The sequence below is a fragment of the Bos javanicus genome, chromosome 14 (genome assembly GCF_032452875.1).
Source record: "Bos javanicus breed banteng chromosome 14, ARS-OSU_banteng_1.0, whole genome shotgun sequence".
Taxonomy (NCBI): Eukaryota; Metazoa; Chordata; class Mammalia; order Artiodactyla; family Bovidae; genus Bos; species Bos javanicus.
The window spans coordinates 36,935,186-36,962,695 of NC_083881.1; the positions used below are offsets into that span (position 1 = coordinate 36,935,186).

At 44.3% G+C, this 27,510-nt stretch overlaps 1 protein-coding gene across 15 annotated transcripts in view; it reads right to left on the minus strand.

Moving 5' to 3' along the window:
• Positions 1 to 268: 268 nt before the first annotated feature.
• The window catches only part of STAU2 (staufen double-stranded RNA binding protein 2), a 306,987-nt gene continuing 279,745 nt past the window's right edge, over positions 269 to 27,510 (minus strand). For all 15 annotated transcript variants that reach the window (XM_061439006.1, XM_061439002.1, XM_061439009.1 and 12 more), the window contains 2 exons: positions 2,519 to 2,607; positions 269 to 1,358 (listed from right to left, as the gene is read on the minus strand). In XM_061439006.1, coding sequence (XP_061294990.1) covers positions 1,265 to 1,358; positions 2,519 to 2,607 — 183 coding nt within the window. In that variant the 3' untranslated portion in view covers positions 269 to 1,264. The remainder of the gene's footprint in view (positions 1,359 to 2,518; positions 2,608 to 27,510) is intronic.

Here is a 27,510-nt window from a genome sequence, read left to right on the forward strand (position 1 = left end):
TCATTGCACAACGTTGGCAGATCAATAGGGAGAAAACCTGAACAATGAGGTGACGCTGGCTGGTCAGGAACCCGGCTCCGAGTCACCCAGGGAGGCAGCCCTGCAGTTTCGCAGAGGCAGCCTGGTAGCAAGAGAAGCCTGGATGTCCCCTACTGTCAGCACTGTGCAGTGACGGGGCCCGCCTTCGGGACGGGTGACACTGGGGTGACGTTTCAGAGAGGAGAGCGAAACAAGGAAAGAAGAACAATGACCACGCTTCACACAGAAACCGACCACATTTTTTTTTTACTGCGTTGTCTTCACCCTGGATTCCAACATGCTGGTCCAGAGCGTGGCTGGCAAGACCTCTGTGGATCCTCTGACTGGCCTTCCTTCCCCGCCGTGTACATTACTGCTTTTGATCCCACTCCGTGACCCAAGTGCAGAGGCAGTTATCAAAGAACACTTTGGATGCAAACAGTGAGCAGCTTACAACACATGGATGGGGTGGGAGCGATGTCCACCACGAACGTGGAATCCACAGAAATGGCTGGAGAGGCAAGACGCCTCCTCAGTGGCTAATAGGATGATGGCGTTCAAAACCCACAACTGGTTTTTGTTTTCTTTCTGAATTCCTGGCGTCTATTGAAACCAGTTGTTCCTACCCTTATTTCATATGTGTAATCACAAGTCTGACCTGATTTCCACCATGGTTGTTGGCATACATCTTTGAGTGGTGCACCCTGAAGTTATTCATACTGATATAGGATGAAGCTTACAAACATCTGCATTGAAAGAGAAACTGGGGTGACTCTATATGAAGACAACGACCATCACATTGCACAGCACATCGTTGGTTAATCTTGGAATCGTCAGGCATTATTTAAAATGAGAGAGAATAGAAGCGAACACAAGTGCCACGAGAAAACAATCCTAACAACAGAACCGAACCCAATTTCTCTATTCATCATTGAAAAACCAAACCCGATTTCTCTAACACTTTTCATTAATTGTTATTTTAAGCTCCAGTAGCAGGATCGGATTTCTGCTGCCTCTGGGCAAATGAGTTATGATCTGATCTCAAGTTCCAAGGGAAATGCTCAAAGTTTTATTTTCCCCCAGTTGAATAAACAGTCCTATGTCTATTATCCCTTGTGTTAGAATAGTGTTGTCTTCACATAAGACTCAAATCATGGTATTAGTCATTCATTTCCTTGAACACAGACACCCTCATGCGTGCTGACAGGTTTATAAGGATGCGGTGGCAGCGCGGTTATGGGAGCTGCTAGATGACCGACCTTGATTTCTTGCAGTCCTGAGCGATGGAGCCCGGGTGTGTCTGGTTATTGTTCGCTTTCTCTCCCAGATGCTGGGCTTGTCTGGAAGATTAATACATTAACAAGAGCTGAAGGTCCAGGGTTGCACATCTTCAGACATGTTTATTAGCAGATGGCACACAGGATTCAAAGGTCACCACAAAAGTGACATTTTAAAGTGAAACAACAATATTTATGTTCAGATAGTCTACTGATGAGATCATGTGGAAATGGTTTTGATTAAATTAGCTTATAAATGGTTGCCAATCTATAGACAACTTAAAATGCCACGTCTGTTTACCAAATGTTTTCTTCTCACGCTCTCACCCTTTAAATATTAATGACCAAATGCTGTTTTATCTTGGTCGGCGTGGGGGGGTGGATAAGCTTTTTTTAACTGTAAGATCTGTATATTTGGTTTTGACTTCCTGGGTTATCTGACTTTTCCTTTTTTTTTTTTTCATTCTAAAAATGTTATCTCCTGTATGAGTTCTGAAGTCTCACCTGCTATTATTCCTGCTCGGAAAGAATTTGGATTCCACTACGGTAAATACAATGGCTTGCAATTTCTTTAGTATAAATTGGGTCTCTGGAGGGACCTAAAGTTCAGTCCCTTGGATCAAACATTATGTTCAATATTATAAAAGTGGTATGAGCTGGATTTCAGAAATTCTTCTTAAAGCTGCGATTTGGCCTCTGCAGCCCTCAGAAGCCACAGTTTTGTGACAGTGTGCGCCAGTGCTTCATATAACAACGTGAAAAAACAAAATGAAGCCAAAGGGAGAGAACCCTGCTCTCATCATTTTTTTTTTTTTTTTCCCCTTCTCTGTTGTGCCTACAACCTAGCAGGGCTTTGAGGGCAAAATTTTACCTCAGAAAATGGTTTAGTCAGAGAACACCCAACAGTCTGAAATCAAAGTCATCTTTTGTAAGTTTTGCAGGTCTCTGTGGTCCATAAAACTCACAGAACTATTTCCAGCAAAGGCATTAAAATGCAGAAATAATGATCCATCAGTAGATTAAAACTTTCACAGAGATATTTAGAGGCAACAGATATGAACATATATACTGGTTCTCTTTTATTTACACTGAATTGTTATGAATAATTTTGCAGGATATAGATATTATTGTCTTGAGTTTTTCACTTTATTATGATGTTGATCTTATTTTCCAGACAAGTTACAAAATTACAAATGTAAGAATACCACAGAAGATGTACTCACTTTTCAAGAGAACCTTTTTCAATATTCATTGCCCCTTCCATTGAATCCAGTCCTTGTTCAGAAAATTGTTTCAAGGCACTTAATGCTGCCTAAAAATGAAAACAAACACACAAACAAGGAGATTCATTCACTGACTTTCATGTAATAAACAGGAATGCAATGGTAAAAGAAAGCTGTGATATATAGTAAAGGCTATCATTTTCATTCCTCTAAATAAATGCTTTTTTGTATCACTTAACAAAATTACATTTGAGAGGCTATATTATGATGGAGCAATGTATGTCCTAGAAAGGCTTTATTTTTGTGTGTTTGTGGGGAGAGGTGGAGAGAGGAACCTGCATAAACCTTATGCCTTATCCATAATTTTGTAAGATGGCAACAACGTTTTATCCGCAAATGTAGAAACATGTCATAGAAGCCTATCTATGTTCAATGATGATTTCTGCATCATTTCTCCTTACATTCCTGAAACTACATGTTCTCTTCTTCCAGATGTGAAAGCATCAGATATTTTTTCCCAACTGTCCAAAGCTAGCATAAATGTACTGGTCAATTTTATAGACATTTAGCCCCAACCAAGTCACAGAATGTGAGCGGTGAAAGGGACCAAAGACACTCTTGAATTCCGATGGGATGGTATGATGACGGTATTCTGTACACAGAGAAAAAATCTGCCTCCGTGGGGGCCCTGGGGAGGCCCGCATGGCCACCGCAGAGCCTCCTGAGGTAGGGATATGCCCGGATGCGTGGGATGCCGAAGGGTGTTGACAGGCTGGTGGAGCCTCGCTGAATAGCTGGGAGGCACCAAAAAATGTGATGCTGATAAGATCTGCATAACTTGTTGACACTCTTGTGCACGGTCCAAACTGTTATTTCTTTGAATAAGAATTTGGTTCTTCTTCCCCTCCCCCACAGCCCACCCTTTTAAGCTCGATTTAGAAGGGCTTTGTTGAGTCTGAGATAGGTGTGAGCGGCCAGGCTTGTTTGTATCTTGGAGATCCTGCTGGGTCACACTTTGGTCATCTGCATCTTCTCAAAGGCCTTTGTAAAAGAGTTAACTCCTGCCACTGCTCAAACTTTTATCTGCCAGCAGCTTCTTTTGGGTAGTTAAGTGCATGATCTTTTCTGCATCTCTTTATACGTAATATATCTTTTTGGTTCGGATTTTTAAGTTAATAGACTTAATTTTTTTTTTTTTTTTGAGAGCAGTTTTAAGTTTATAGAAACATGAAGCAGGGAAACCCTCTTCCCTTCCCCCTCCCTCAACATCATTTCCCTTATTATTAACATCCAGCATTACAGAGGTACATTTATTACAACTGATGAAATATTGATATATTATCATTAACTTAAGTCCACAGTTTACAGTAGGGTTTGCTCTGTGTTGTACATTCTATGAATTTTGACAAATGTACAATGTCATGTGCCCACCATTACATCATGGAGAATAATTTCATTGTCCTAAAAATCCCATGTTCCACGTGTTCACCCCTCCGAGCCCTTTCCACTTCCCCATCCCTGGCAACTCCTTTTTTTTTTACAATCTTTATAGTTTTGTCTTTTTTGATGCCATACAGCTCTAAGTGTACAGTATGTAGCATTTTCAGACTGGTGTCTTTCACTTAGCAATATGCATTTAAAGTTCCTCTATGTCTTTTCATGGCTTGTCAGCTCATCTCTTTTTATTGCTGAATATATTCTATTGTCTGGATATACCACAGTTTGAGGGACATCTTGAGTTACTTCAGGTTTTTGATGATTATGAATAAAGCTGCTATCAATATCTATGTGCAGATTTTTGTTTAATGTTTGTAACATTTTTTTTAGTCCTTTTATTTTTAAAATATCAACCGCTATATTCAACCAAAAGGACTAAAATATCCTCATCTTTTCCTTCAGGCTCTTTCTTCCTTTCAGATCTCTCAGCTGATCTTCCCAGTTCAGCTGAATGCCCACTGATGCCTCTGCTCTGGCCTGGGAGAGCTGGGGCAGGGGCAGGGTGATGGTGGGGCGGCTGTGCTGGGCTCTGTGTTTCATCACTATCTCTCTAAACCCAGAGTCCTTTAGGAATGGCAGTGCCCCAGCCCCATTACCCTTGATCTCGGTCTAGGCTCCTACTACACAGTAGCTGGCGTAGGCTACAGTGACACGTAAGCACTAACCTCAGTTGGGTAGGACCAGTATGGCCATCTCATTGGGGTTACTATTATTTATTGAATTATGTCCACCCTCAAATTCGTATGTTGTTCCAATCCCCCATACATAGAACATGGCCTGAGTTGGAAATAAGATCTTTGCCAACATAATTAATTAAGATTAAGTCATACTAGATCATCCATCCCAGGTGGCACAGTGGTAAAGAATTCGCCTGCCAATACAGGAGATGAAGGAGCCTCGGGTTTGATCCCTGGGTCAGGAAGATCCCCTAGAGTAGGAAATGGCAACCCACTCCAGTTTCCTTGTCTCAAAAATTCCATGGACAGAGAAGTCTGGTGGGTTTCAGTCCATGTGTTTGCAAAGAATCAGCCACAACTGAGCTCACACACACACACATATATTAATTAGATTAAGGTGGGTCCCAACCCATTATGACCAATGTCCTTACAAAAAAAGGAAAATTCAAAGACAGAAACACACACAGGTAGAACACTGTGTTAAGAAAGTGAGTTAATAAAGTGTTGAATTGATGCAACAGAAGCCAAGGAACACCAAAGGCTGCCGGGCAACCACCAGAAACTAGGAGAGAGGTATGGAACAGATTCCTTCCTCATGGCCCTCAAAAGGAACCAACCATGCCTACACCTTGCCGTTGGACTCCTAGCCTCCAGAGCTGTGAGACAAGAACTTAGTGTTGAATTTATTGTGGGTAGTCCTTTGTTACGGCAGCCCTAACAACAATTACAGGCACATCATCATTCCTCTATAAGGAAAGACCCTCTTTCTCCTCTCTTTAATATTTCCTTCATTGTCTTTTTATTATAAAAATAGTTTCTCATTACAGAAAAATCATAATATGTAAGCAAGCAAAAAGAATGTGAAAATATTCAGTCTTACACACCACTCAAAACTTGGTGCATGTCTTTCCGATCCTCTTCTATCCCCCTCCTCACCGGTACACACTTTAACCTGGATCATATCCTAACACTGTTTTAGAACCTGCTCTTTCCATTGAATCATTAGCGATTTTCCATAGCAACAGAAACACTTCAGCAACGGCATTTTGCAGGACTATACAGTATCTCACTGACTTTATGTGCCTTCCTGTATTTAACCAATCCCTACTGTTGACATTGAGACCACATCCAATTTTTAGGCTCTTATTAACGCTGCACCAGGACCTCCCTGGCAGTCCAGTGGTTAAGATTTTAAGCTCCCAATGCAGGGGGCATGGGTTCCATCCCTGGTCATCGAACTGAGATCCCACATGCAGTACAGCATGACCCAAAAAACCAAAAACACTGCACCAACCAAGCTTTCTAATACTAAATCATTGCCTACTGTCCCAATAATTTCCTTGTGATAAAGTCCTATAAGTTGAATTTCTGGACCAAAATGCACGCATATTTTGAAAGATGTGATATGAACTTCCCTCTGCCCTCAGAGAGGTTGTATCCACAACAATGCTCTGAGGAGCACCTGTTTCTCTAGGTCCTTTTGGAATTACCTCTCAGAACAACTTGTGGATCATTGGAGCCAACCGGTTTTGTCGTTTTATGGCCCCACTTTATTTTTCATTTGTCCATCCTAAGCATTTACTTTATTCACTAGACTTAACTTTGAGGGAAGTTTGGTTGCCTTCAAAAGTTAAATTCACCCTCAAAGGACTCAGATTTGGACATTTCTCCTCCTTAAAATAAAAAGTAATTCACACAGGAATTAGAATGTTTTAAAGTCAATGAGGTGACCTCTGTGGTCCTTTCAAGTCCTGAAATACTCAGGGGGCCTGGGCAACCTGCCCACGTGACTCTGCTGAGCATGGCCCTGCGGGTGTGCACATCCTTGTGGGCTTGTCACGTGAACCTGAGTGCTGAAGTCCCGCCCCCTGTGCACTCGCATGGAGGGTGGCACCAGGCCTGCTCGAAGTATGTGAATTATTGGCAAGAATGCTGACTTTTATCAATTTCTTCCCAAATGGACATTACAGAACACCTTCCACAGTCATCTGTCTGCACGTGGCTCCTGTTGCTCAGGAGTCCTGAATGAGACTCCTGAGCACTCCAGGGCTTCTTGGTCCTGCTTTATTCCCAGCATAGCCAAAATGACCACCAGTAAAAATTCTTAAAAAATAAAAGCAAAACTCACTTATGAGCTAACTGCTCAGCCCATTTTTCAGTAGTTGCTTGGGGAATACAGGTTGTGTCAATACCAGAAATGCTATGTCTTGGCTCACAGAGTCCAGGACCCAATGAAACTCATTCTCTTCCATCCAAATAGAGGTGCCCCTAAGAGATGAAGGTGAAGTCTCAGGGAACAGGTTGCGTGCTTTAGCTCTTGCAAAAGCTTTTGGATGATTTAATCAACATGACAGGCAGGTCCCAAGTGCTGTGAAGATGACTGTCACCGCTCCAAGAACGTCCTCCCAGCTGGAATGGCGGCATACTCTTTCACTTGATGCCATGAATGGATTTTCAGAATTCTTATGTGGCTGGTTCCCTCCAAAGGTATGTTTAAAGGCTTTCAAATAACATTCCCTTATCTGTCTGATGAGATAATCCAGCCCACATCTTATTGATAACCCTGAATACAATCACTTCTAAGTATGAGAGGACTTCTTTCTAATTTATAAAAGGCAATGAAGATACTTTATCTTCTCTGTAAACAGCAGTTGCTGCCATTTGATGAGCATCCCTGTGCCACAGTCATGAGACCAGGTCCCTTACCTGCATGACCTCAGGTGTTACCACAGCCCTGCAAGATGGGCCCTTCCCATGAAGAATTCAATAACCTACTCAAGGTCACATGGCTAGTAAGTGGCAGAGCAGAGGCGTGAACCCAGCACACATCCTGGGTCACTTCACATTATTTTCTTCAGACATAAGAACTGCTCACATTCAGCCTAGCCAATTTCAGCATAACTCCTTCCAAAGTCCATCTAGTCTAAACGTCTAAACAAGGTCTGTCTAGTCAAGGCTGTGGTTTTTCCAGTGGTCATGTATGGATGTGAGAGTTGGACTATAAAGAAAGCTGAGCACCAAAGAATTGATGCTTTTGAACTGTGGTGTTGGAGAAGACCTTTGAGAGTCCCTTGCACTGCAAGGAGATCCAACCCAATCCTAAAGGAAATCAGTCCTGAATATTCACTAGAAGGACTGATGCTGAAGCTGAAGCTCCAGTACTTTGGCTACCTGAGGCGAAGAACTAACTCACTGGAAAAGACCCTGAAGCTGGGAAAGATTGAAGGCAGGAGGAGAAGGGGATGACAGAGGATGAGATGGTTGGATGGCTTCACCGACTCAATGGATGTGAGTCTGAGCAAGCTCCGGGAGTTGGTGATGGACAGGGAAGACTGGCGTACTGCAGTCCATGGGGTCGCAAAGAGTCAGAAATGACTGATCGAACTGAACTGAACAGCATGGACCTAGAGACAGTCATATAGTGTGAATGAAGTAAGTCAGAAGGAGAAAACAAATCATTCAGTAATGCTTAGATGTAGAATCTAGAAAAATGATACAGATAAACTTATTTGCAAAGCAGAAATAGAGACACAGATGTAGAAAAGAAATATATGGTTACCAAGAGGGGAAGGAGGTGGTGGGAGGAATTGGAAGATTGGGATTGACATATATACACTATTGATACTATGTATTCCTAGGGATCTTTCTGACCCAGGGATCGAACCTGCATCTCCTGCATTGGCAGGAGGATTCTTTACCACTAAGCCACCAGGGAAGTGGTAAAGCAATGGAATATTCAGTTCAGTCAATTCAGTCGCTCAGTCGTGTCCAACTTTTTGTGACCCCATGAATCACAGCACGCCAGGCCTCCCTGTCCATCACCAACTCCCGGAGTTCACTCAGACTCACGTCCATCGAGTCAGTGATGCCATCCAGCCATCTCATCCTCTGTCGTCCCCTTCTCCTCCTGCCCCCAATCCCTCCCATACAGCCATAAAAAGAATGGAATAATGCTATTTACAGCAACATGGATGGACCTAGAGATTATCATGTTCAGTGAGGTATCAGTGAGTGTTAAATATGGTGTCACTTATATGTGGAATGTAAAAAAAAATGATATAAATGAACATCTTTACAAAATGGAAATAGACATATGAAACAAAGTTATGGTTACCAGAGAGGATAGTGGGTGGTGGTGGTCAGGGTAGGGGGAAGATAAATTAGGAGTTTGGGATTAGCATATACACACTGCTGCTGCTACTGCTGCTAAGTTGCTTCAGGTGTATCCGACTCTGTGTGACATCATAGACGGCAGCCCACCAGGCTTCCCTGTCCCTGGGATTCTTCAGGAAAGAACACTGGAGTGGGTTGCCATTTCCTTCTCCAATGCATGAGAGTGAAAAGTGAAAGTGAAGTCGCTCAGTCGTGTCTGACTCTTAGCGACCCCATGGACTGCAGCCCACCAGGCCCCTCCATCCATGGGATTTTCCAGGCAAGAGTACTACTACACATAAAACAGGAAAACAGTAAGGGCTTACTGTATAACACAGGCAGGGCTTCCCTGGTGGCTCAGTGGTAACAAATCTGCCTGCCTCTTTTCATGGAATTTTCCAGGTAAGAATACTGGAGTCGGTTGCCATTTTCTCTTCCAGGTAATCTTCCCAACTAGGGATCAAACCCATGTCTCCTCTGTCTCCTGCATTGGCGGGCGGATTCTTTACCACTGATAAAGGTCTATCCAAGGCAGTAGATGTAGCTTTGTTTGAAAGGTGAAATTTTAAGTGTTTTTAAAAAGTGGATGACATTTCCTTTTCTTAGTGTCTTTCCAGCTCATCACTTGTATCCACTTGTGTGTGTGTGTGTGTGTGTTTCCCTTAGAGGAGGGCATCTGCATAGATACATAGAAATATTTTTGTCCCCCAAAGATTTTACAACTGTTTTGGGAATAAAGCCCCACAGGGTCTAGAACAGATGTCGCTACCATTTCATGTAGGGCTTGTTTTGTGCGTAGTTATAGCAATGCCAGAAACATAATGCCAATAAGATGCTTCCCGTGCTGGTTTGTTGGTCTTGGTTCGCATGTGTGTGTGTGTGTGTGTTCACAGGATAGGGGTGAGCCTTTCCAGTCATTTCTGTCATTTCTAACTTTCCTCTGGTTGATGAGCAATTAAGCAGACTTGAAACCAGTGCCTACTCTTCCTGCTTTCTTCTGCAGGGATTAAATAGCTTGTAACGACAATGTAGCAGCGTTAAATCATTCTTTGAGAGACAACAATGGTTCATTAGCAAAATGTGAATTTTAACTCATCCCCTCTTGACACGCAGCACTTTTAGGAGTCTTTGAACAGGATGCCCAATAGATCCTTTTATTCCTTTCTTTTTTTTCCATTTCACACTTTTCCCACCGATTTCACATCCTGAACCCCAGAAACAGGCTGTTCCCATTAAAGTCAATGGTAACCATACAAGTCCAAATGTGGCCTTCATTTTGAAGTTAAGTGTTCAAGGTTTGTTTTGTTTAGCCTTTTCCCCCTTAAAGTGCTTGCTCATATGGAACTCTTCCTGGGAGTAGATCTAACTGCTGGACTCATTTCAGAACGCACACAAATGGACCTATATGTGGCTCATTAAATCAGTCTCCTTTAATGAGAAAATCATAGGCTTCAAATTACAAACATCTTCAACTGAGCTCAGGACTCCTCTCACTTTTTTTATTTTTTAATGTGGCTCATTTTTAAAGTCTCTATTTTATTTGTTACAATATTGTTTCTGTTTTCTATTTCAGTTTTTTGGCTGCAAGATACATGGGATTTTAGCTTGCCAACCAGAGATCGAACCCACGCCCCCTACATTAAAATAAGTCTATCCATGGGTTCGCCAGGGAAGTCCCAGGACTCCCCTCACTCCTCCCAATAATCTTTGAGGTCAACTCTGTGAAATCACTTAAATGACTGAAAAACCAGAAGGTCTTTTCTTCAGTAGGTTTGAAGCCTTACTGCCCAAAGAATGTGAATTTTAATGTTTCTAAGTTATCATTTTCTTACTTTTAAAAGTCTGTAACAAAATGCCAAGTCTCTCTTTATATAAAATAAAAGAAACCCCAAAGAGAACATTGTATTTCTAAATTTTATCACATTATGATAGAAGCCTCAATCTGTATTACATTTCAGATGAATCCATGGTTGGACTTAAGAAATAAAAATAGGATTATATTGAGCTTTAATTAAACCAATTGCTGCTCTGCTTTCTAACAGTTTCACTATCGTCCCCACTTTCATTTGTGCTTACACAATCCTGTTAGTTCGGGTAATTTTAATAAAATTAGTATTTTATTAAAAAAAAAAAAAAGCTCCTACTGTTGGAACAAAGGGATGTCAGCTAAGGTGAAGACTACTCATTCTGGGGAAAAAAAAGAGGTGGGGGTGGTCAAAAGACATGCACATTTTAGACCATCTCCTAAGGCAAAGAATAGGAATTTTGGCTTGAGAATTTGGGGAATTAGTACAAAATGGGACATTTAAACTATAGACTTAGGCATCATCTTTATTTCAGTGATCAGGCTCTGACTGTTGGTTAATCCACGTAGCTGCCAGCCTTGACAATAATACAGAATCAAATTTGAAAAAGGATTAGCTGTGCTAAGAGGAGTGTTTTCAGCGTGCTTAGAACAAGCTCGAGTGGCGCCCTCATCGTGTTCTCGCCGTCCAGTCACGCTGGGTCTGTTTTACCAAGAGCATTCATTTTAAATTTGTGTGTTGTCTCTATTTTTGCTTCAACGAAAAGTCCCCTTTGTAATGGCGTTTATGGAAACATGTGTTGGGCACAAAGGCAAGCGTCCCTGAATGGTGACAGCATCTATCTCTGAGCTTGGCAGGATAATCCTCCCAGAGGTGTCCACGTCTTACCCCCCAGAAGCTGAATATACTGCCTCACATGGTAAAAGTGATTTTGCAGATGGGACTGAGGTATGAACATTGAGATGGAGAGGTTATCCTGGATAATCCAAGTGGGTCCAATTTAATCACGTGTCAAGTCACTTCAGTCGTGTCCAACTCTTTGCGACCCCATGGACTGTAGCCCTCCAGGCTCCTCTGTCCATGGGCTTCTCCAGGCAAGAATACTGGTGTGGGTTGTCATGCCCTCCTCCAGGGGACCTTCCCGACCCAAGAATAGAATCCACGTCTGTCTCCTGCATTGGCAGGTGGGTTCTTTACCACTAGTGCCACCCAGGCCCTAATTTAATCACACAAGTGCTTAAAATTACAGAACCTTTCCTGGCTTTGGTAAGAAAGAAAGATGTGGCCGAAAATATGGTCAACGAAATGCAGTGTTCTTAGTCTGAAGGTGGAGGAAGGGGGACACAAACCAGGGCAAGTGGGTGGCCTCTAGGAACTAGAAAAGGCAAGGAGATACTAGAGCCTCAAAAAGGAACTGCAGATACCTTGATTTCAGCTCAGTGAGACTTGAGACTCCTGTCTGAACTCTAAGATAATACATTTGTGTTGTGCTGAGCCTATCCAAAAGAAAATCAGTCCTGAATATTCATTGGAAGGACTGATGCTGGAGCTGAAACTCCCATACTTTGGCCACCTGATGAGAAGAACTGACTCATTTGAAAAAACCCTTATGCTGGGAAAGCTTGAAGGCAGGAGGAGAAGGGGACGACAGAGGATGAGATGGTCGAATGGCATCACCGACACGATTTACGTGAGTTTGACGTAAGATTGACATGGTAGGCTCCAGGAGTTGGTGATGGACAGGGAAGCCTGGCGTGCTGCAGTCCCTGGGGTCACAGAGTCGGACACAACTGAGCAACTGAACTGAACTGAGCCACTAAGCCTGTTGGTTTTTTATAGCAGCAGGAGAAAACGAATACACTCTTCTGGTCGCCTGGACAAGGAAGTGAGAGGGCATGGCACTTGAAGTCTGTCAGGCCTAGACTCAAATGCCAGCTCCATGGGAGTTCCCTGGTGGGCCAGTGGTTAAGACTCCATGCTTCCATTGCAGGGAGCATGGATTCAGTCCCTTTCAGGGAACTAAGATCACACATGCCTTGAAGCACGGCCAAAAAAAAAGAAAGAAATGCCAGCTCCACTGCAGACCAGCTGTGTGTCTTCATGCAAGCGACTGTGTCTCTCGCAGCCTTGTTTTCCGTGTGCCATGATTAGGCCTAAGCAAGCTAACAATAAACCCTTTCTATCATCTAAATACCCGGGTCATGTTAAAATTTCCCTGATAACTTCAATAATGTATTTTAAAGTTGGTTTTTGAATCTATATTCCAACAGTTCACCAGTTGTATTTGATCGACCTTTTAGGATCTGCTGGCATTCCATGGCAGCAGAATAATGCCTCCCAAAGACATCTGAGTTCTTGTTCCAGAGACCTGTGAATAACAGTTTTCAAGGGACTTTGCAGACGGGATAAACTGAGGGCCTGGAGATGGGAAGATTAGTCTGCATTCTCTGGTGAGTTCAATCTGATCCAACGAGCCCTCAAAGTTAGAGAACCTGTCCCACCTCCAGTCAGAGAGAGACATAATGATGGAAGAGGGGTTGGAGGGCTGTGACATATTGGCTTTGACAACGGAGGAAGGGGCCAGGAAGCAGGGAATGGGGGAAGCTTACAGAAGCTGGACAAAGCAAGGAAACACTCTCCCCGCTGAGCCTCCAGAGAGGAACACAGCCCTGCTGACTCTGGATTTCAGCCCTGTGAACCGTGATTGACTTCTGACTACAGAAGTGTCAGATAATCCACCTGTGCTGTTTCACACCACCCTGCCTTTAACAGAGGGACTGAAGTCACACTGAGGTGTGACCTCTGCCGCCAGGTTCTTTCCCAGGACCAGGCTGGTGCTGGGTCTGACAAGGAGGTCAGAGGGCCTGCCTGAGACTCTGGCTTGGGGGTCTGAGAAGAGGGGCCAGCTAAGTGGCTGCCCTCCTCAGGCAAGAGCCAAAGGACTCTTCTCAAAGCAGACTTCACCCTAGGATCAGGTCGCCAAGATCAAGTCACCTAAATCCTTCTAGGACCTCCCTCTGCCCTTGGGGCCCATGCAACTTCTCTCCCTTCGCTCCTTCCATTCTGTGTTGGCCTCCTTTCTGTTCCCTGACTTTGACAAACTCCCCCTGACCTCAGGGACTCACATTGGCCAGTCCCTCCAGCCACCCTCTCCTCAGGACCAGCTGCCTGTCAACAGTCAGGTCTCAGACCAGGAAGGCCTGACCACCGCCAGCAAATCACACATTATCCTCATAACACTTGTCACAGCCTGTCATTATTTCCCAGAGGGAGGGGCCTTGTCTGTCTGATTGACAACTGGGTACCGTCATTCAGTCAACAGAGTCAGTGGTACTATGAGGTACCACCTCATACCTGCCAGAATGACCATTCATGAAAAAGTCTACAAATAACAAATGCTGGAGAGAGTGTGGAGAAAAGGAAACCTTCCTACACTGTTCATGGAAATGTAAATTGATACAGCCATTGTGGAAAATAGTAAGGAGGTTCCTCAAAAAACTAAAAGTAGATTACCATATGATTCAGCAATTCTAATCAGAGATGTATAGACAGTAGATTGGTGGTTGCCGAGGGGGTCAGGGGTGGGAGGGGGTTGGACTGGAAGTTTGGGATTAGTAGATGTAGACTGACAGATACAGGACGGATAAGAAAACAAGGGCCTACTGTAGAGTGCAGAGAACTACAACATCCTGTGATAAATCATATGTAACAGAATATGAAAAGGAATGTAGATATGTATATAACTGAATCACTTTGCTCTACAGCAGAAATTAATACAACATTGTAAATCAACTACTCATCAATAAAAAATAAAGGGACTTCCATGGTGGTCCAGTGACTGAGACTCTGTGCTTTCAATGCAAAGGACCTGGTCAGGGAACAAAATCCCACACGCTGCCACTAAAGATCCCACATGCCGCAATTAAGACCCAGCACAGTCAAGTAAATAAAGATAAAAATAAATATTAAAAAAATACAAAAGAAAAGAAAACAGGGTCATTGAAACCGGGGAACCACACTGGGCACCAGGAAAACTCAGCTGAACAGACAGGGTCCCTGTCTGACCACACCAGGCCGACAGGTGATGCTGTAGAGACAGCGCCGACAACAGCAGCCCTGGGAAGGGCACCCAGGTCTGCCTCGAGAAGACGCTGTCATGGAGAGGCCACAGGGTACGCAGGGTGAGAAGGACTCCTTCGAGGAGGCGAGCGGTGGCAGGAGGGTGATGCTGGCAGGGGGCACTGCTCCTGCACAGGGGCTGGGAGGGAAGGAGGGCTTGGGGACATGATCAGAGTCCTGGGTGATAGACCAGGGAGGCTCCGTGTCCTGGAAAAGCTGAGCCAAGCCCGAGGGGCAGAAGCCATAGGCAAAGGGATTTGGTCTCCAAACAGGAAGGAACCTTGTGTCTGCAGAGAGCAAGCTGGGCCCTGAGGAAGGACTGGGTGGGACACCTCGCTGGAGCAGGTACCTGTGAGGCCACTTGCGCCTCAGGCTCTCCGATGCTCTAAGTCAGGTGAAGAACGCCTCACAGCTGCAGAGTGAGGTGGCAGTTGCAGAGGTGACAGGTAGAGCTTTGTTACCTGTGATGACTGTGGTTTGCAGGGGAAAGCTGAGTTTGGGCCTGAGCTTCATTATGGGTCCTGTGAGAAAGTGTCTTTCCCTTCTCGTTCCTCAATGTCTCAATTTAGAAGACGGAGTAGCCGTACTATTACAGGGGTGAATTGATGGGTGTGTCCTGGGGTTGTCTGCCACACACTGTGCTGCATGGAAAATGTGTAACAACTAACCCTCGTGGGGAAAAATCCCTAACTGGTACCACCTCCAGCTCCCTCCTCACTGCTCGGAGGCAGGGCAGCAACGCGGTTTTAAGAGCTGGGCTTATTGACCCGCTCCACCAACTGGCAACCATAATAGGACTTTAGGCAAGTGAAACTCTCAACTCTTAAATGACATCTCATGTTCATAACACTCACTTTACTCTAAGAACTTTCCATCCCTAACTCATTTATCTTCATGGTTGCTACAAGGAGCCTTGACTGTCATCTCCAATTTAAGAGGAGGATGCAGAGACAGAGATGAAGAACTTTATGCAAGATCAACAGGACTTGATCTTGATGGATCTGAAATCTGGACACAGATGGTTTGGCTCTGGAGCCAAGATTCTTAACTATTATATTGTACCACCTGCCAATCCAGTGATAGGATGCACCATCTGAGTGCTCAAGAAATGGCCTGATGGACTTCGCTGGTGGGCCAGTGGTTAGGACTCTGGGCTTCTACTGCAGGGGGCATGAGTTCAATCCCAGGTTAGGGAACAAAGATCCCACATGCCTCTCGGTGTGGCCAAAATATAACAAAAAATTATTTTTAAAAAATATGCCAGTAGGTCTTGTGTGTGGTGAGGTGCTTAAAAAGAAAGAAAGGGATGGCATGAGCCAGTCCAAGAGTATGGAGCCTCGTGAGAGACAGGGTCTGAGTGCAGGCTCTGAGGATATGGGCTGCCTCTTTGATCCAGTCCCTTACTTCCTCTATGCTCTTCTGAGTTGTGGGCTTTGGGTGGGAATTGAGAACATATCTGGAAAGATAGATGTGAAATGTAAATGTTCTAGCTGCTCTTTAGGACAAAAATCCCAATTTCTGACTCAGGCCCTGACGTCCTCGTGACCGTCGCCATCTACTGCTCAGTCTCAGCAGCCTCATTACCACACTCTTCCAAACCCCAGAGCTCCAGCCACACCAGCTCCTCTGCTCTTTGTAGAGCACCTTGAGTTCAGTGCTGTCTCGTGGACCTTCACACACTTCTCCCTAGACCTGGGGCCCTTCTCTCTGGTCTCCATAGGGCTCTGTCCCCCATTTCAGCCAGTTCTCTGCTCAACTGTCATCCCTTGAGACCAGTGACCCTACAGGAGCAACACATCCCATGCCTAGCCTGGCGTTCTTGCATCTTCTTACACTGCCTAATTTTCAGTGCTTACTGGCCCTAACATTTTGTTATCTATTTAACCATTTCCTCAATTATTGCCCACGTCCACATTAGAATGTAAGTTCCGTTAGGGCAGAGATTTGTCTGTTTTGTTCATTGCTAAGTGCTCCACACCTAAAATAGACACTCATTTAATAAATACTTATTAGTTGAATAGGGCTTCCCTAGTAGCTCAGATGGAGAAGGCAATGGCACCCCACTCCAGTACTCTTGCCTGGAAAATCCTATGGACGGAGGAGCCTGGTAGACTGTAGTCCATGGGGTCACTAAGAGTCGGACACGACTGAGAGACTTCACTTTCACTTTTCACTTTCATGCATTGGAGAAGGAAATGGCAACCCACTCCAGTGTTCTTCCCTGGAGAATCCCAGGGACGGGGAGCCTGGTGGGCTGCCGTCTATGGGGTCGCACAGAGTCGGACACGACTGAAGTGACTTAGCAGCAGCAGTAGCTCAGAATCGTCTGCAATGCAGAAGATCCCGTTTCGATTCCTGGATTGGGAAGATCCACTGGAGAAGGGATAGGCTACCCACTCCAGTATTCTTGGGCTTCCCTCGTGCCTCACGTGGTAAAGAATCCTCCTGCAATGCAAAAGACCTGGGTTTGATCCCTGGGTTGGAAAGATCCCCTGGAGAAGGGAAGGGCTACCCACTCCAGTATTCTGGCCTGGAGAATTCCAGGGACTGTGTAGTCCATGGGTTGCAAAGACCCATGGACTGACTGGGTCCCACTGAGTGACTTTCACTTTATTAGTTGAATTAATGAATGACTGAATGAATGGCTGAAAACAGTGACCAAGAATATCTAGCTACCTCATATATACGGTAAAGTGAAAGTAAAAGCGTTAGTTGCTCAGTCATGCCCAACTCTTTGCAACCCCAAGGGCTGTAGCCTGCTAGGCTTCTCTGTCCATGGGATTTTCCAGGCAAGAATACTGCAGTGGGTTGCCATTTCCTTCTCCAGGGTATCTTCCCAAACCAAGGATTGAACTCTGGTCTCCTGCATTGCAGGCGGATTCTTTACCGTCTGAGCTACCAGGGAAGTTCTGTATATACAGTACGGTTTTATTAATTCTCAGAAGTTCCTTATGGAAATTAAGGGATAGCTCACTTCCTCCACTGATTAAAATCCAGAAGTAAGCATTCATTTGATGTTGAAAGGCTGATTATTCAGCTGAAGTACGTAGCTGCTACATGTTGGTCTTTCAAATGAGGGAATTAAGTATCATGATAGATCCCCAAGGTGGGTGTTCTCATATACTGTGGACTTATTTTATGCCAATTACTTTATTACAACATTGGAAGAAACTTTCTTGGAATTAATTTTAGTTTTTTTTTTTCTAGAAATTCTTTGTTTTCTTCAACTAAGAGAAATATTGTCACTGTCAAGTTCAAGAAGTAAACTTTTATCTTCTTTCTCTAGGTGCCACTGAAAGAAGCACATCACTAATAATATCACAGTTGGTTTGGTCATTTTTAGAAACTCCATTAAAAGTAATTGTTAAGGTTTATAATTAAATAGCCATCTTAAAGGAAAAAGTAGTATCCTGGTTTCCTAAAAACATCTTCATTAAGACAATATAATCAAACAAAGAGATTTATAAATAATTATGATCACAAATAGTCCCCTTTCCCTGCCTCCACACTCAAATGAAAAGTAATTTAGTATACTTTTGGGGATGCAGTTTAGGTCTGCCAAATTCTTCTAAGTTGTTTCAAGCTAGTACTCTGAGGGTTGACATTCTAATATATCCAAACAGAGGTTTTTTTTGGTTTTTTTTCCCCCCTAATTGTTTGGCTGCAGATAAAGATGTAAGGTTATAAGTATAAGAATTTATGCGATGATCAGTGATGGAATCCTAATCCATCTTAAGCTGTCAGCATGACAACTGGCAGTTCCCAATGTGAATTAAGAGAGAAATTTTTTTTTGCCCGAGGGTACATTCCCTTTCAAAAGCAGAATATTTTTCTTCTTTTGCTTTCTAAAGATATCATGTCAGACTCCATTCTTAATGGTTAATCTTTTAAGGAGGCAAGATAAATCGGAGAGAAAATATGTGATAGATTTATAAATTGGGGGAAAATATAACATGAGGCATTCCAAAACGCAATTTCAAATCAAAACCTTAACATGGGCAAGGGACGCTATATCAACCAACAGCATTCTTTAGAAATGCCTGACATTCAGTTGGATAGAATTATATATTGAAATAGATTGTAGGCATATTGGGGATGTTTTTCCTCTAGCATCTGGTAGTATCAAAGGCCAGGAGGAAGAGTGGGTCCAGAATTTAAAAGCTGCCTTTTGGATAAATATGTGGAAAGGATAGGAATTAAGTTATCAAAAGGCTAGAAGAATTTACTGAAAGTGAGAAGGGTGCTAAAAGCAATAAGCTATTTGGAATTTGATAGCACTCAACTTTAGGGCTTTGCAGAGCTGGTATTGTTAGCCAAATAAGGGTAAAGTGATCGTACAAAAGAGGACAATTTAAGAATGAGTCAAACATGAAAAGCAACCAGGCAATACCCTGATCTGTGAAAATAAGCAGTATTTATAGATCTGAAAGTCTTCCCAGTGGCTCAGTGCTAAAGAATTCGCCTGCGGTGCTCGAGCTGCAGGAGATGTGGTACGATCCCTGAGTGGGGAAGATCCCCCGGAGGAGTGCAAGGCAACCCACTTCAGTGTTCTTGCCTGGGAAACCCCATGGGTGGAGGAGCCTGGTGCGCTACAGTCCACAGGGTCACGAAGAGTCAGACACGACTGAAGAAACTGAGCATGCACACACATATAGCATCTGAGAGGCAACCTGGAGTGAGCCCCAAGGGAGCCTCCTCTATGAAGCCTTCTCTATATTTGGAAAAGAATAGTGACTGGTGATTTCTATGCCCTGCGTCACTCAAAGTAAACTGCTAAACAGTCACCCCTAGAATCTCAATGCTCATGGAAAGACCTATTGCACATTGCTGGACAGCGGACCCTGATCAATCAAGGTCCTAGACCCCTTCCATCTTGTGACTCCACCCTCCTCTAGGCTTGCATTATGGTCCTCTCCATTCAGCCAGTGAAAGAGAAAATAAAATGGAAGATAGCACTTAGGAAGATTTTATGAAAGAGATCTCAAAGCCCTCGTGCTGCGGAACCCAGTGACATGACCATACTGAACTCCATGACTCCACCCAACTCCAGGTTGGGTAACTAAATCTGGCTGTGAGCTGAGGAAAAGAGGAAGCAGGTGTTGTGAGCAATTAGTCTCAATTAGCACTCACAAGTGGTACTATGTCATCACACGCATTTGCTGAGGTATCTGCATGCCTATCTCCTAGAGCTGAAATTATAGTCTCTAGAACTGGGCAGGGAGAAGGCAATGGCACCCCATCCAGTACTCTTGCCTGGAAAATCCCATGGACAGAGGAGCCTGGTGGGCTGCAGTCCATGGGGTCGCTAGGAGTCAGACATGACTGAGGGACTTCACTTTCACTTTTCACTTTTATGGATTGGAGAAGGAAATGGCAAGCCACTCCAGTGTTCTTGCCTGGAGGATCCCAGGGATGGGGGAGCCTGGTGGGCTGCCATCTATGGGGTCGCACAGAGTCGGACATGACTGAAGCAACTTAGCATCACCAGCAGCAGAATCGGGCAGAGCTGGATGTTGTTTAGTAGCTACAGCACCAGCGATGACATAGAATTAAGGCTCATTTGTAGTCAGGGGACGTGGGCTGCCTGGTTTACAGAGCACAGCAGCCTGGAGATGCTAAGACTGGTGATCTATGCGTGAATATTGCCAAGAAATACCCAGGTCTTTCTCCCTTCCTCAAGATGGCCTCTCTGTGAAGATATTTCCAGAGGGCAAAGGGACCACATGCCTACAGTGGGCAAGGGGCACTTAAGTCTGTTAATTCTTAATGTGTCTTCATGCAAAAAGCCTTCCCAGGGACCCTATGTCTCTTAGGAGGTGCTTCATTGTGGGAGGGAGCTGTTGGGTTCCTGAATGACAAAGGATAGGGTAGAGGGTTTCTTGTGAACCCAAAGTTTGGGACTAAAAGTGGAAACAAAATATTTGTCAAGGGAACTTTACTGGTGGTCCAGTGGCTAAGACTCTGTGCTCCCAATTCAGGGGGCCTGGGTTCAATCCCTGGCCAGGGAACTAGATCCCACATGCTACAACTAAGACCCAGTGCAGCCAGATAAATAAATACATTTTAAAAATAAAGTCTACTAAAAAATCTTTATCAAGGATACACCAGACTTTCTTGTTAACTGAGAAAGAAGCCAGAAGTGATAGGTGAATAGGTAGGACTATTTAATGTTATAAATTTATAGAATGTTATTCTGTCTCCATTTGATTTCACACAAAGTAGTAACGGCCCCCATGTGACTGACAGAGGACTGGTATCTAGAATATATAAAGTAAATAACAATCCAACTAGAAGATGGACAAAGGACACGGAGAGAAGGTTCACCAAAGAGGATTTACAAATGGCAAATAAACACCTGAAAAGATGCTTAACATTACTAGCTGTTAAGATTATGATATCATTACAAACCTATTAAAACACTGAAAACAAACATTTGTGACAATACCAAATGAAGGAGAGAATTCAGAGAAACTGTGTCTATTGTTATACATTTGTGATGGGACTATGAAATGGGTCAGCCACTCTGGAAAATAGTTTTCCAGTTTAATAAAAAAATACAACATAAACTTACTATACAGCCCAGCAATCATATTTTGGGGCATTTGGGAGGTTTGTGACATTGTACAGGAACGTTGTCACTGTACAGGAATCAAGACCATCCCCAAGAAAAAGAAATGCAAAAAAGCAAAATGGCTGTCTGAGGAGGCCTTACAGATAGCTGTGAAAAGAAGGGAAGTTAAAGCAAAGGAGAAAAGGAAAGATATACCCATTTGAATGCAGAGTTCCAAAGAATAGCAAGGAGAGATAAGAAAGCCTTCCTCAGTGATCAATGCAAAGAAATAGAGTAAAACAATAGAATGGGAAAGACTAGAGATCTCTTCAAGAAAATCAGAGATACCAAAGGAACATCTCATGCAAAGATGGGCTCAATAAAGGACAGAAATGGTATAGACCTAACAGAAGCAGAAGATATTAAGAGGTGGCAAGAATACACAGAAGAACTGTACACTGTTCACGAGCCAGATAATCATGACGGTGTGATCACTCACCTAGAGCCAGACATCCTGGAATGTGAAGTCAAATGGCCCTTAGGAAGCATCATTATGAACAAAGCTAGTGGAGGTGATGGAATTCCAGTTGAGCTATTTCAAATCCTGAAAGAGGACGCTATGAAAGTGCTACACTCAATATGTCAGCGAACTTGGAAAACTCAGCAGTGGCCACAGGACTGGAAAAAGTCAGTTTTCACTCTAACCCCAAAGAAAGGCAATGCCAAAGAATGCTCAAACTACCGCACAATTGCACCCATCTCACACGCTAGTAAAGTGATGCTCAAAATTCTCCAAGCCAGGCTTCAGCAATACATGAACCGCGAGCTTCCTGATGTTCAAGCTGGTTTTAGAAAAGGCAGAGGAACCAGAGATCAAATTGCCAACATCCGCTGGATCATGGAAAAAGCAACAGAGTTCCAGAAAAACATCTATTTCTGCTGTATTGATTATGCCAAAGCCTTTGACTGTGTGGATCACAATAAACTGTGGAAAATTCTGAAAGAAATGGGGATACCAGACCACCTGACCTGCCTCTTGAGAAACCTGTATGCAGGTCAGGAAACAACAGTTAGAACTGGACGTGGAACAACAGACTGGTTCCAAATAGGGAAAGAAATACGTCACGGCTGTATATCGTCACCCTGCTTATTTAACTTATATGCAGAGTACGTCATGAGGAACGCTGGGCTGGAGGAAGCACAAGCTGGAATCAAGATTACCAGGAGAAATATCAATAACCTCAGATATGCAGATGACCCCACCCTTATGGCAGAAAGTGAAGAAGAACTAAAGAGCCTCTTAATGAAAGTGAAAGAGGAGAGTGAAAAAGTTGGCTTAAAGCTCAACATTCAGAAAGCTAAGATCATCGCAGCCGGTCCCATCACCTCATGGCAAATAGATGTGGAGACAGTGGAAACAGTGGCTGACTTTATTTTTCTGGGCTCCAAAATCACTGCAAATGGTGGTTACAGCCATGAAATTAAGATGCTTACTCCTTGGAAGGAAAGTTATGACCAACCTAGACAGCATATTAAAAAGCAGAGACATTACTTTGCCAACAAAGGTCCGTCTAGTCAAGGCTATGGTTTTCCCAGTGGTCATGTATGGATGTGAGAGTTGGACTATAAAGAAAGCTGAGTGCCAAAGAATTGATGCTTTTGAACTGTGGTGTTGGAGAAGATTCTTGAGAGTCCCTTAGACTGCAAGGAGATTCAATCAGTCCATCCTAAAGGAGATCAGGCCTGGGTGTTCATTGGAAGGACTGATGTTGAAGCTAAAACTCCAATACTTTGGCCACCTGATGCAAAGAGCTGACTTATTTGAAAAGACCCTGATGCTGGGAAAGATTGAGGGCAGGAGGAGAAGGGGACGACAGAGGATAAGAGTTGGATGGCATCACTGACTCAATGGACATGGGTTTGGGTGGACTCCAGGAGTTGGTGATGGATAGGGACGCCTGGCGTGCTGCGGTGCCTGGGGTCACAAAGAGTCGGACACGACTGAGTGACTGAACTGAACTGAACTGTCCCAGAGAAGAGAAAATTTATGTCCACATCAATAACTTGTACACAAGTGTTCAAGGCAGTTTTATCTGTATTAGTCAAAAGAAAAAAAAGCCCCAAACCCCCACAATAGATAAATTATTAAACTGTGGTACATCCACACCATGGAATACTTCTCAGCAATATACAGGGATGAACTGTTGGTACATACAACAACTTGGATGGATTGCAAGGGTATTGGGCTGAGTGAAAAAAAAGTCAGTCTCCTTTTGAGACATACTGAGTCACATACTGTATGATTCCATTTATATAGCATTCTTGAAATGACAAAAGTCTTGCCAAGGATTAGTGAGTGATAGTGGTGGGAGGAGGAGTGGGTACAGAGTGAGACCACAAAAGGATAGCATTAGGGAGATCTCTGTGATGATCAAAGAATTCTGTGTCTTGATTGTGTGGTGGTTACATGAGTCTCTGCATGTGATAAACTGGCCATAGACCTACATTACAGAAGTGGTCCATTGTCAGTAGGTTTCCTTGGTGGCTCAGAGGTAAAGAATTCACCTGCCAAGGCAGGAGTTGTGGGTTTGATCCCTGGGTTGGGAAGATCCCCTGGAGCAGGAAATAGCAACGCACACCAGTATTCTTGCTTGAGAAATCCCATGGACAGAGAAGCCTGGCGGGCTACAGTCCATGGGGTTGCAAAAGAGTAGTACGTGACTTAGCAACTAAACAACAACAAACCAGTGTCAATATCTTGGTTTGGATATTGTACTATAGATAAATAAAATGGAAAAGAAATAATACATAAAATTGGGGGAAACTGAGTACAGAGTATACAGGGCTTTTTTGTACTATCTTTGCAACTTCCTGTGAATCTATACTTATTTTGCAATAAAAACTGGAAACAAAATTTGGACTGTACTGGTTGTAAAATTAGTATTCCTAATTTTAAAATAGTCCTCATTGTAAAACTTTGAAAAATACTTAAATGTCAAGGAAAAGCCGCCCATATTATCTTACCCTTTGATCAACTACAAGCCCACAAACTAGAAGTAACTGCTAATTAATAGTTTGGTGTGCATTTTTCCAGGTATTTTGTTTGGTATATCCTTACACATATACATGCTCTTTCCCTTGTGACTCAGACAGTAAGGAATCTGCCTGCAATGCAGGAGACCCAGGTTCCATCCCTGGGTCAGGAAGATCCCCTGAAGAAGGGCATGGCAACCCACTCCAGTATTCCTGCCTGGAGAATCCCATGAACAGAGGAGACTGGTGGGCTACAGTCCATGGGATCACAAAGAGTCAGACGCGACTTAGCGACTAATACTTAATACTTATACATATACATATATGTGAATTCTGTGTTTTCCTCAAATGGAATCGCTATGCTGCTTCTTCTGAAGCTTGCTTTAGTGGTACTCTAGATAGGTGGTTTAAAATTAGATGGGCCGTCCTCCTCTGCGTTACTGAAGAATAAGGATTTGCAAGCCCAGCTGCCTGATTCCATCTCTTGAGGAATTCTCTTAAGATCTGGAGCTCTGTCATCAAGGGCACCCCCTTTCTTTGGGAATGTGGTTGCCTGGCCCACCTGTAGGCTTGGCAGTTCTTGCTGATGGGACACTGATACATCTGCTCTAGTTTGAACCCACTAGGGCACCTGAGGCTAGGGTCAGGTTTCCCTGCATTTAAAAGAACAGGCTGGATTAAAATGTTTGCATTTGTTTATTAAACAACACATTGTGTGTTTGGGAGAATTTGGTCTAATAATTGCTTTTATTTTAACACACCACCAGACAGCATGGTTAAACAGAGAGGGCAAGCTGGCTTGCCAGAAGTAACAGTATGTGCATGCTCGGTCACTTCAGTCATGTCTGACTCTGTGCAACCCCATGGAGAGAGGAGCCTGCCAGGCTACAGTCTATGGGATTCTCCAGGCCAAGAATACTGGAGTGGGTTGTCACGCCCTCCTCCAGGGAATCTTCCCGACCCAGGGATTGCACCCACATCTCTTACATCTCCTGCACTGGCAGGCAGGCTCTTTACCACTAGTGCCACATTGACCAACATTCACCAAAGGATCCACTGGTTAACGACAGTCCTAAGAAGCATACACCCTGCTGGGTCTGGAGAATGACTGGCCCTCTCAGCCATTACCTCCCTCTTTCTTGTTTTCATCACAGACCCATCCCCATTGTGATTCCACTTGAAATTTACATTGGACTAGCCTAGCTGTCTATGGGGTCGCACAGAGTCGGACACGACTGAAGCGACTTAGCAGCAGCAGCAGCAGCAGCAGCCTAGCTGTCAAGGGATGGAAGCTTCCCAAGGAGGACCCCGGGGCAAAACCCTAAAACAAATCTACTGTAAACTCAGTTCTCTCAGTTGTAGGCATCACTGAATCTTAACTAGAGAAAGGAAAGGTTGGCAAAAATCATCTTGGCTGAAATTCACAGGTCAGGGATCACTGGGGAGAGATCATTTGGAGAAAAATTCCCATATGATTTTTTAAAAAATCATTTGCCAACAGGAGACACAGACCTTAGAAAGGCTGAGAAACACTGACTGGGACCTGTGCCCATGGTTTGCTCAGAAACTTGTATCTCAAGGCGGTCATGGACTCTTCTGAGGTCACAAAGCTCATGAACAGCCCGCCCCAGCCTTGAACCCAGATTATCCTGGAGTAGGATAGAGTGAGTACAGTCCAGCTGGAGGGATGGCTACATGTATTTGTTCATCGGATACTTACAGCAAGCAGAGTGCCAGGCCCTGGGCCAGGCTCTGGGCACACAGAGATGAAGGACAGACAAGCCTGCCCGTGGGATGCCCCGGGTGGGTAGGGAGCACGAATGCGCATGTGATGATGTATGCAGTCTGGCCTGCAGGGTGCGGGGGGTGGGGAGGAACTTCTTGAGTGAGGTGCAGCCTGAGCTTTTGTAAAGAAAAAGCATCCAGGTAGAGACACTGGGGTGATAAGCAGCATGCCTGGGTGCCTTGAGAAGGACGAGGCACCAGTGTTCCCAAGCGGCAAGGGGACACTGGGCCTGTCCTCACAGGAAGCCTGAGAGTGAGGCTCTATTAGTTTGCTGGGTTGCGTAACAAAACACCACAGACTGACAGACTGGGTGCCTTAAACAATAGAAACATACTCTCTCACGACTCTGGAGGGGAAACTCGGAGATCGAGGTGTCAGCAGGGTCACTCACCCCGCAGCAAGGCTTGCAAACAGACGCCTGCCTTGTCCCTGCGTTCTCACATGGCTTTTCCTCGGTGCACATGCCTCCCTGGGCCTCTCTCTGTGTGTCCTAATCTCCTCTTCTCATAAGGACACCAGCCAGATTGGATTATGGGCTTCCCCGGGTGGTAAAGAACTTGCCTGCCAAAATAGGAGACATGGGTTTGATCCCTGGGCCAAGAAGATCCCCTGGAGGAGGAAATGGCAATCCACTTCAGTATTCTTGCCTGGGAAATTCCATGGACAGAGGACCCTGGCAGTCTATAGTCATGGGGTCGCAAAGAGTCAGATACAACTGAGTGACTAAACCGTTCTTGGCCCCATTTCATTTATAACTTAATCATCTCTTTAAAGGCCTGTCTTAAAGCAGTCACATTCTGCCGTACTTCACTGTATGGGGCTTCAATATATGGATTTTGAGAAGAAAGAGCCCAGTCTCTAACAAGGGCCTATGTGTCATTTCAAGGAGCAGGGACTTGGGCTACACAGACGTTCACCAAGACAGGGACACGCTCAGGTTTGCGTTTCTGAAAGAGCCCCGCGTCTGCAGCTGGACGGTGGCCATGGCAGGGAATGCAGTCGGGAAGCAGCAGAGTGGACCAAGCTTTCTCTTCCTGACTTGATCCTTTTTCAGCTCTTCTTCCACCAACAGCCCTTGTGGTTACACCACTTTCACTCTGTTTGGGCCCAAGCGGCCCAGTTCAGTTCAGTTGCTCAGTCATGTCCGACTCTTTGTGACCCCATAGACTGCAGCATGCCAGGCTTCCCTGGCCATCACCAACTCCCGCTTACTCAAACTCATGTCATTGAGTCAGTGATGCCATCTAACCATCTCATCCTCTGTTTTCCCCTTCTCCTCCTGCCTTCAATCTTTCCCAGCATCAGGGTCTTTTCAAATCTTCTCTTCGCATCTGGTGGCCAAAGTATTGGCATTTCAAATTCAGTATCAGTCC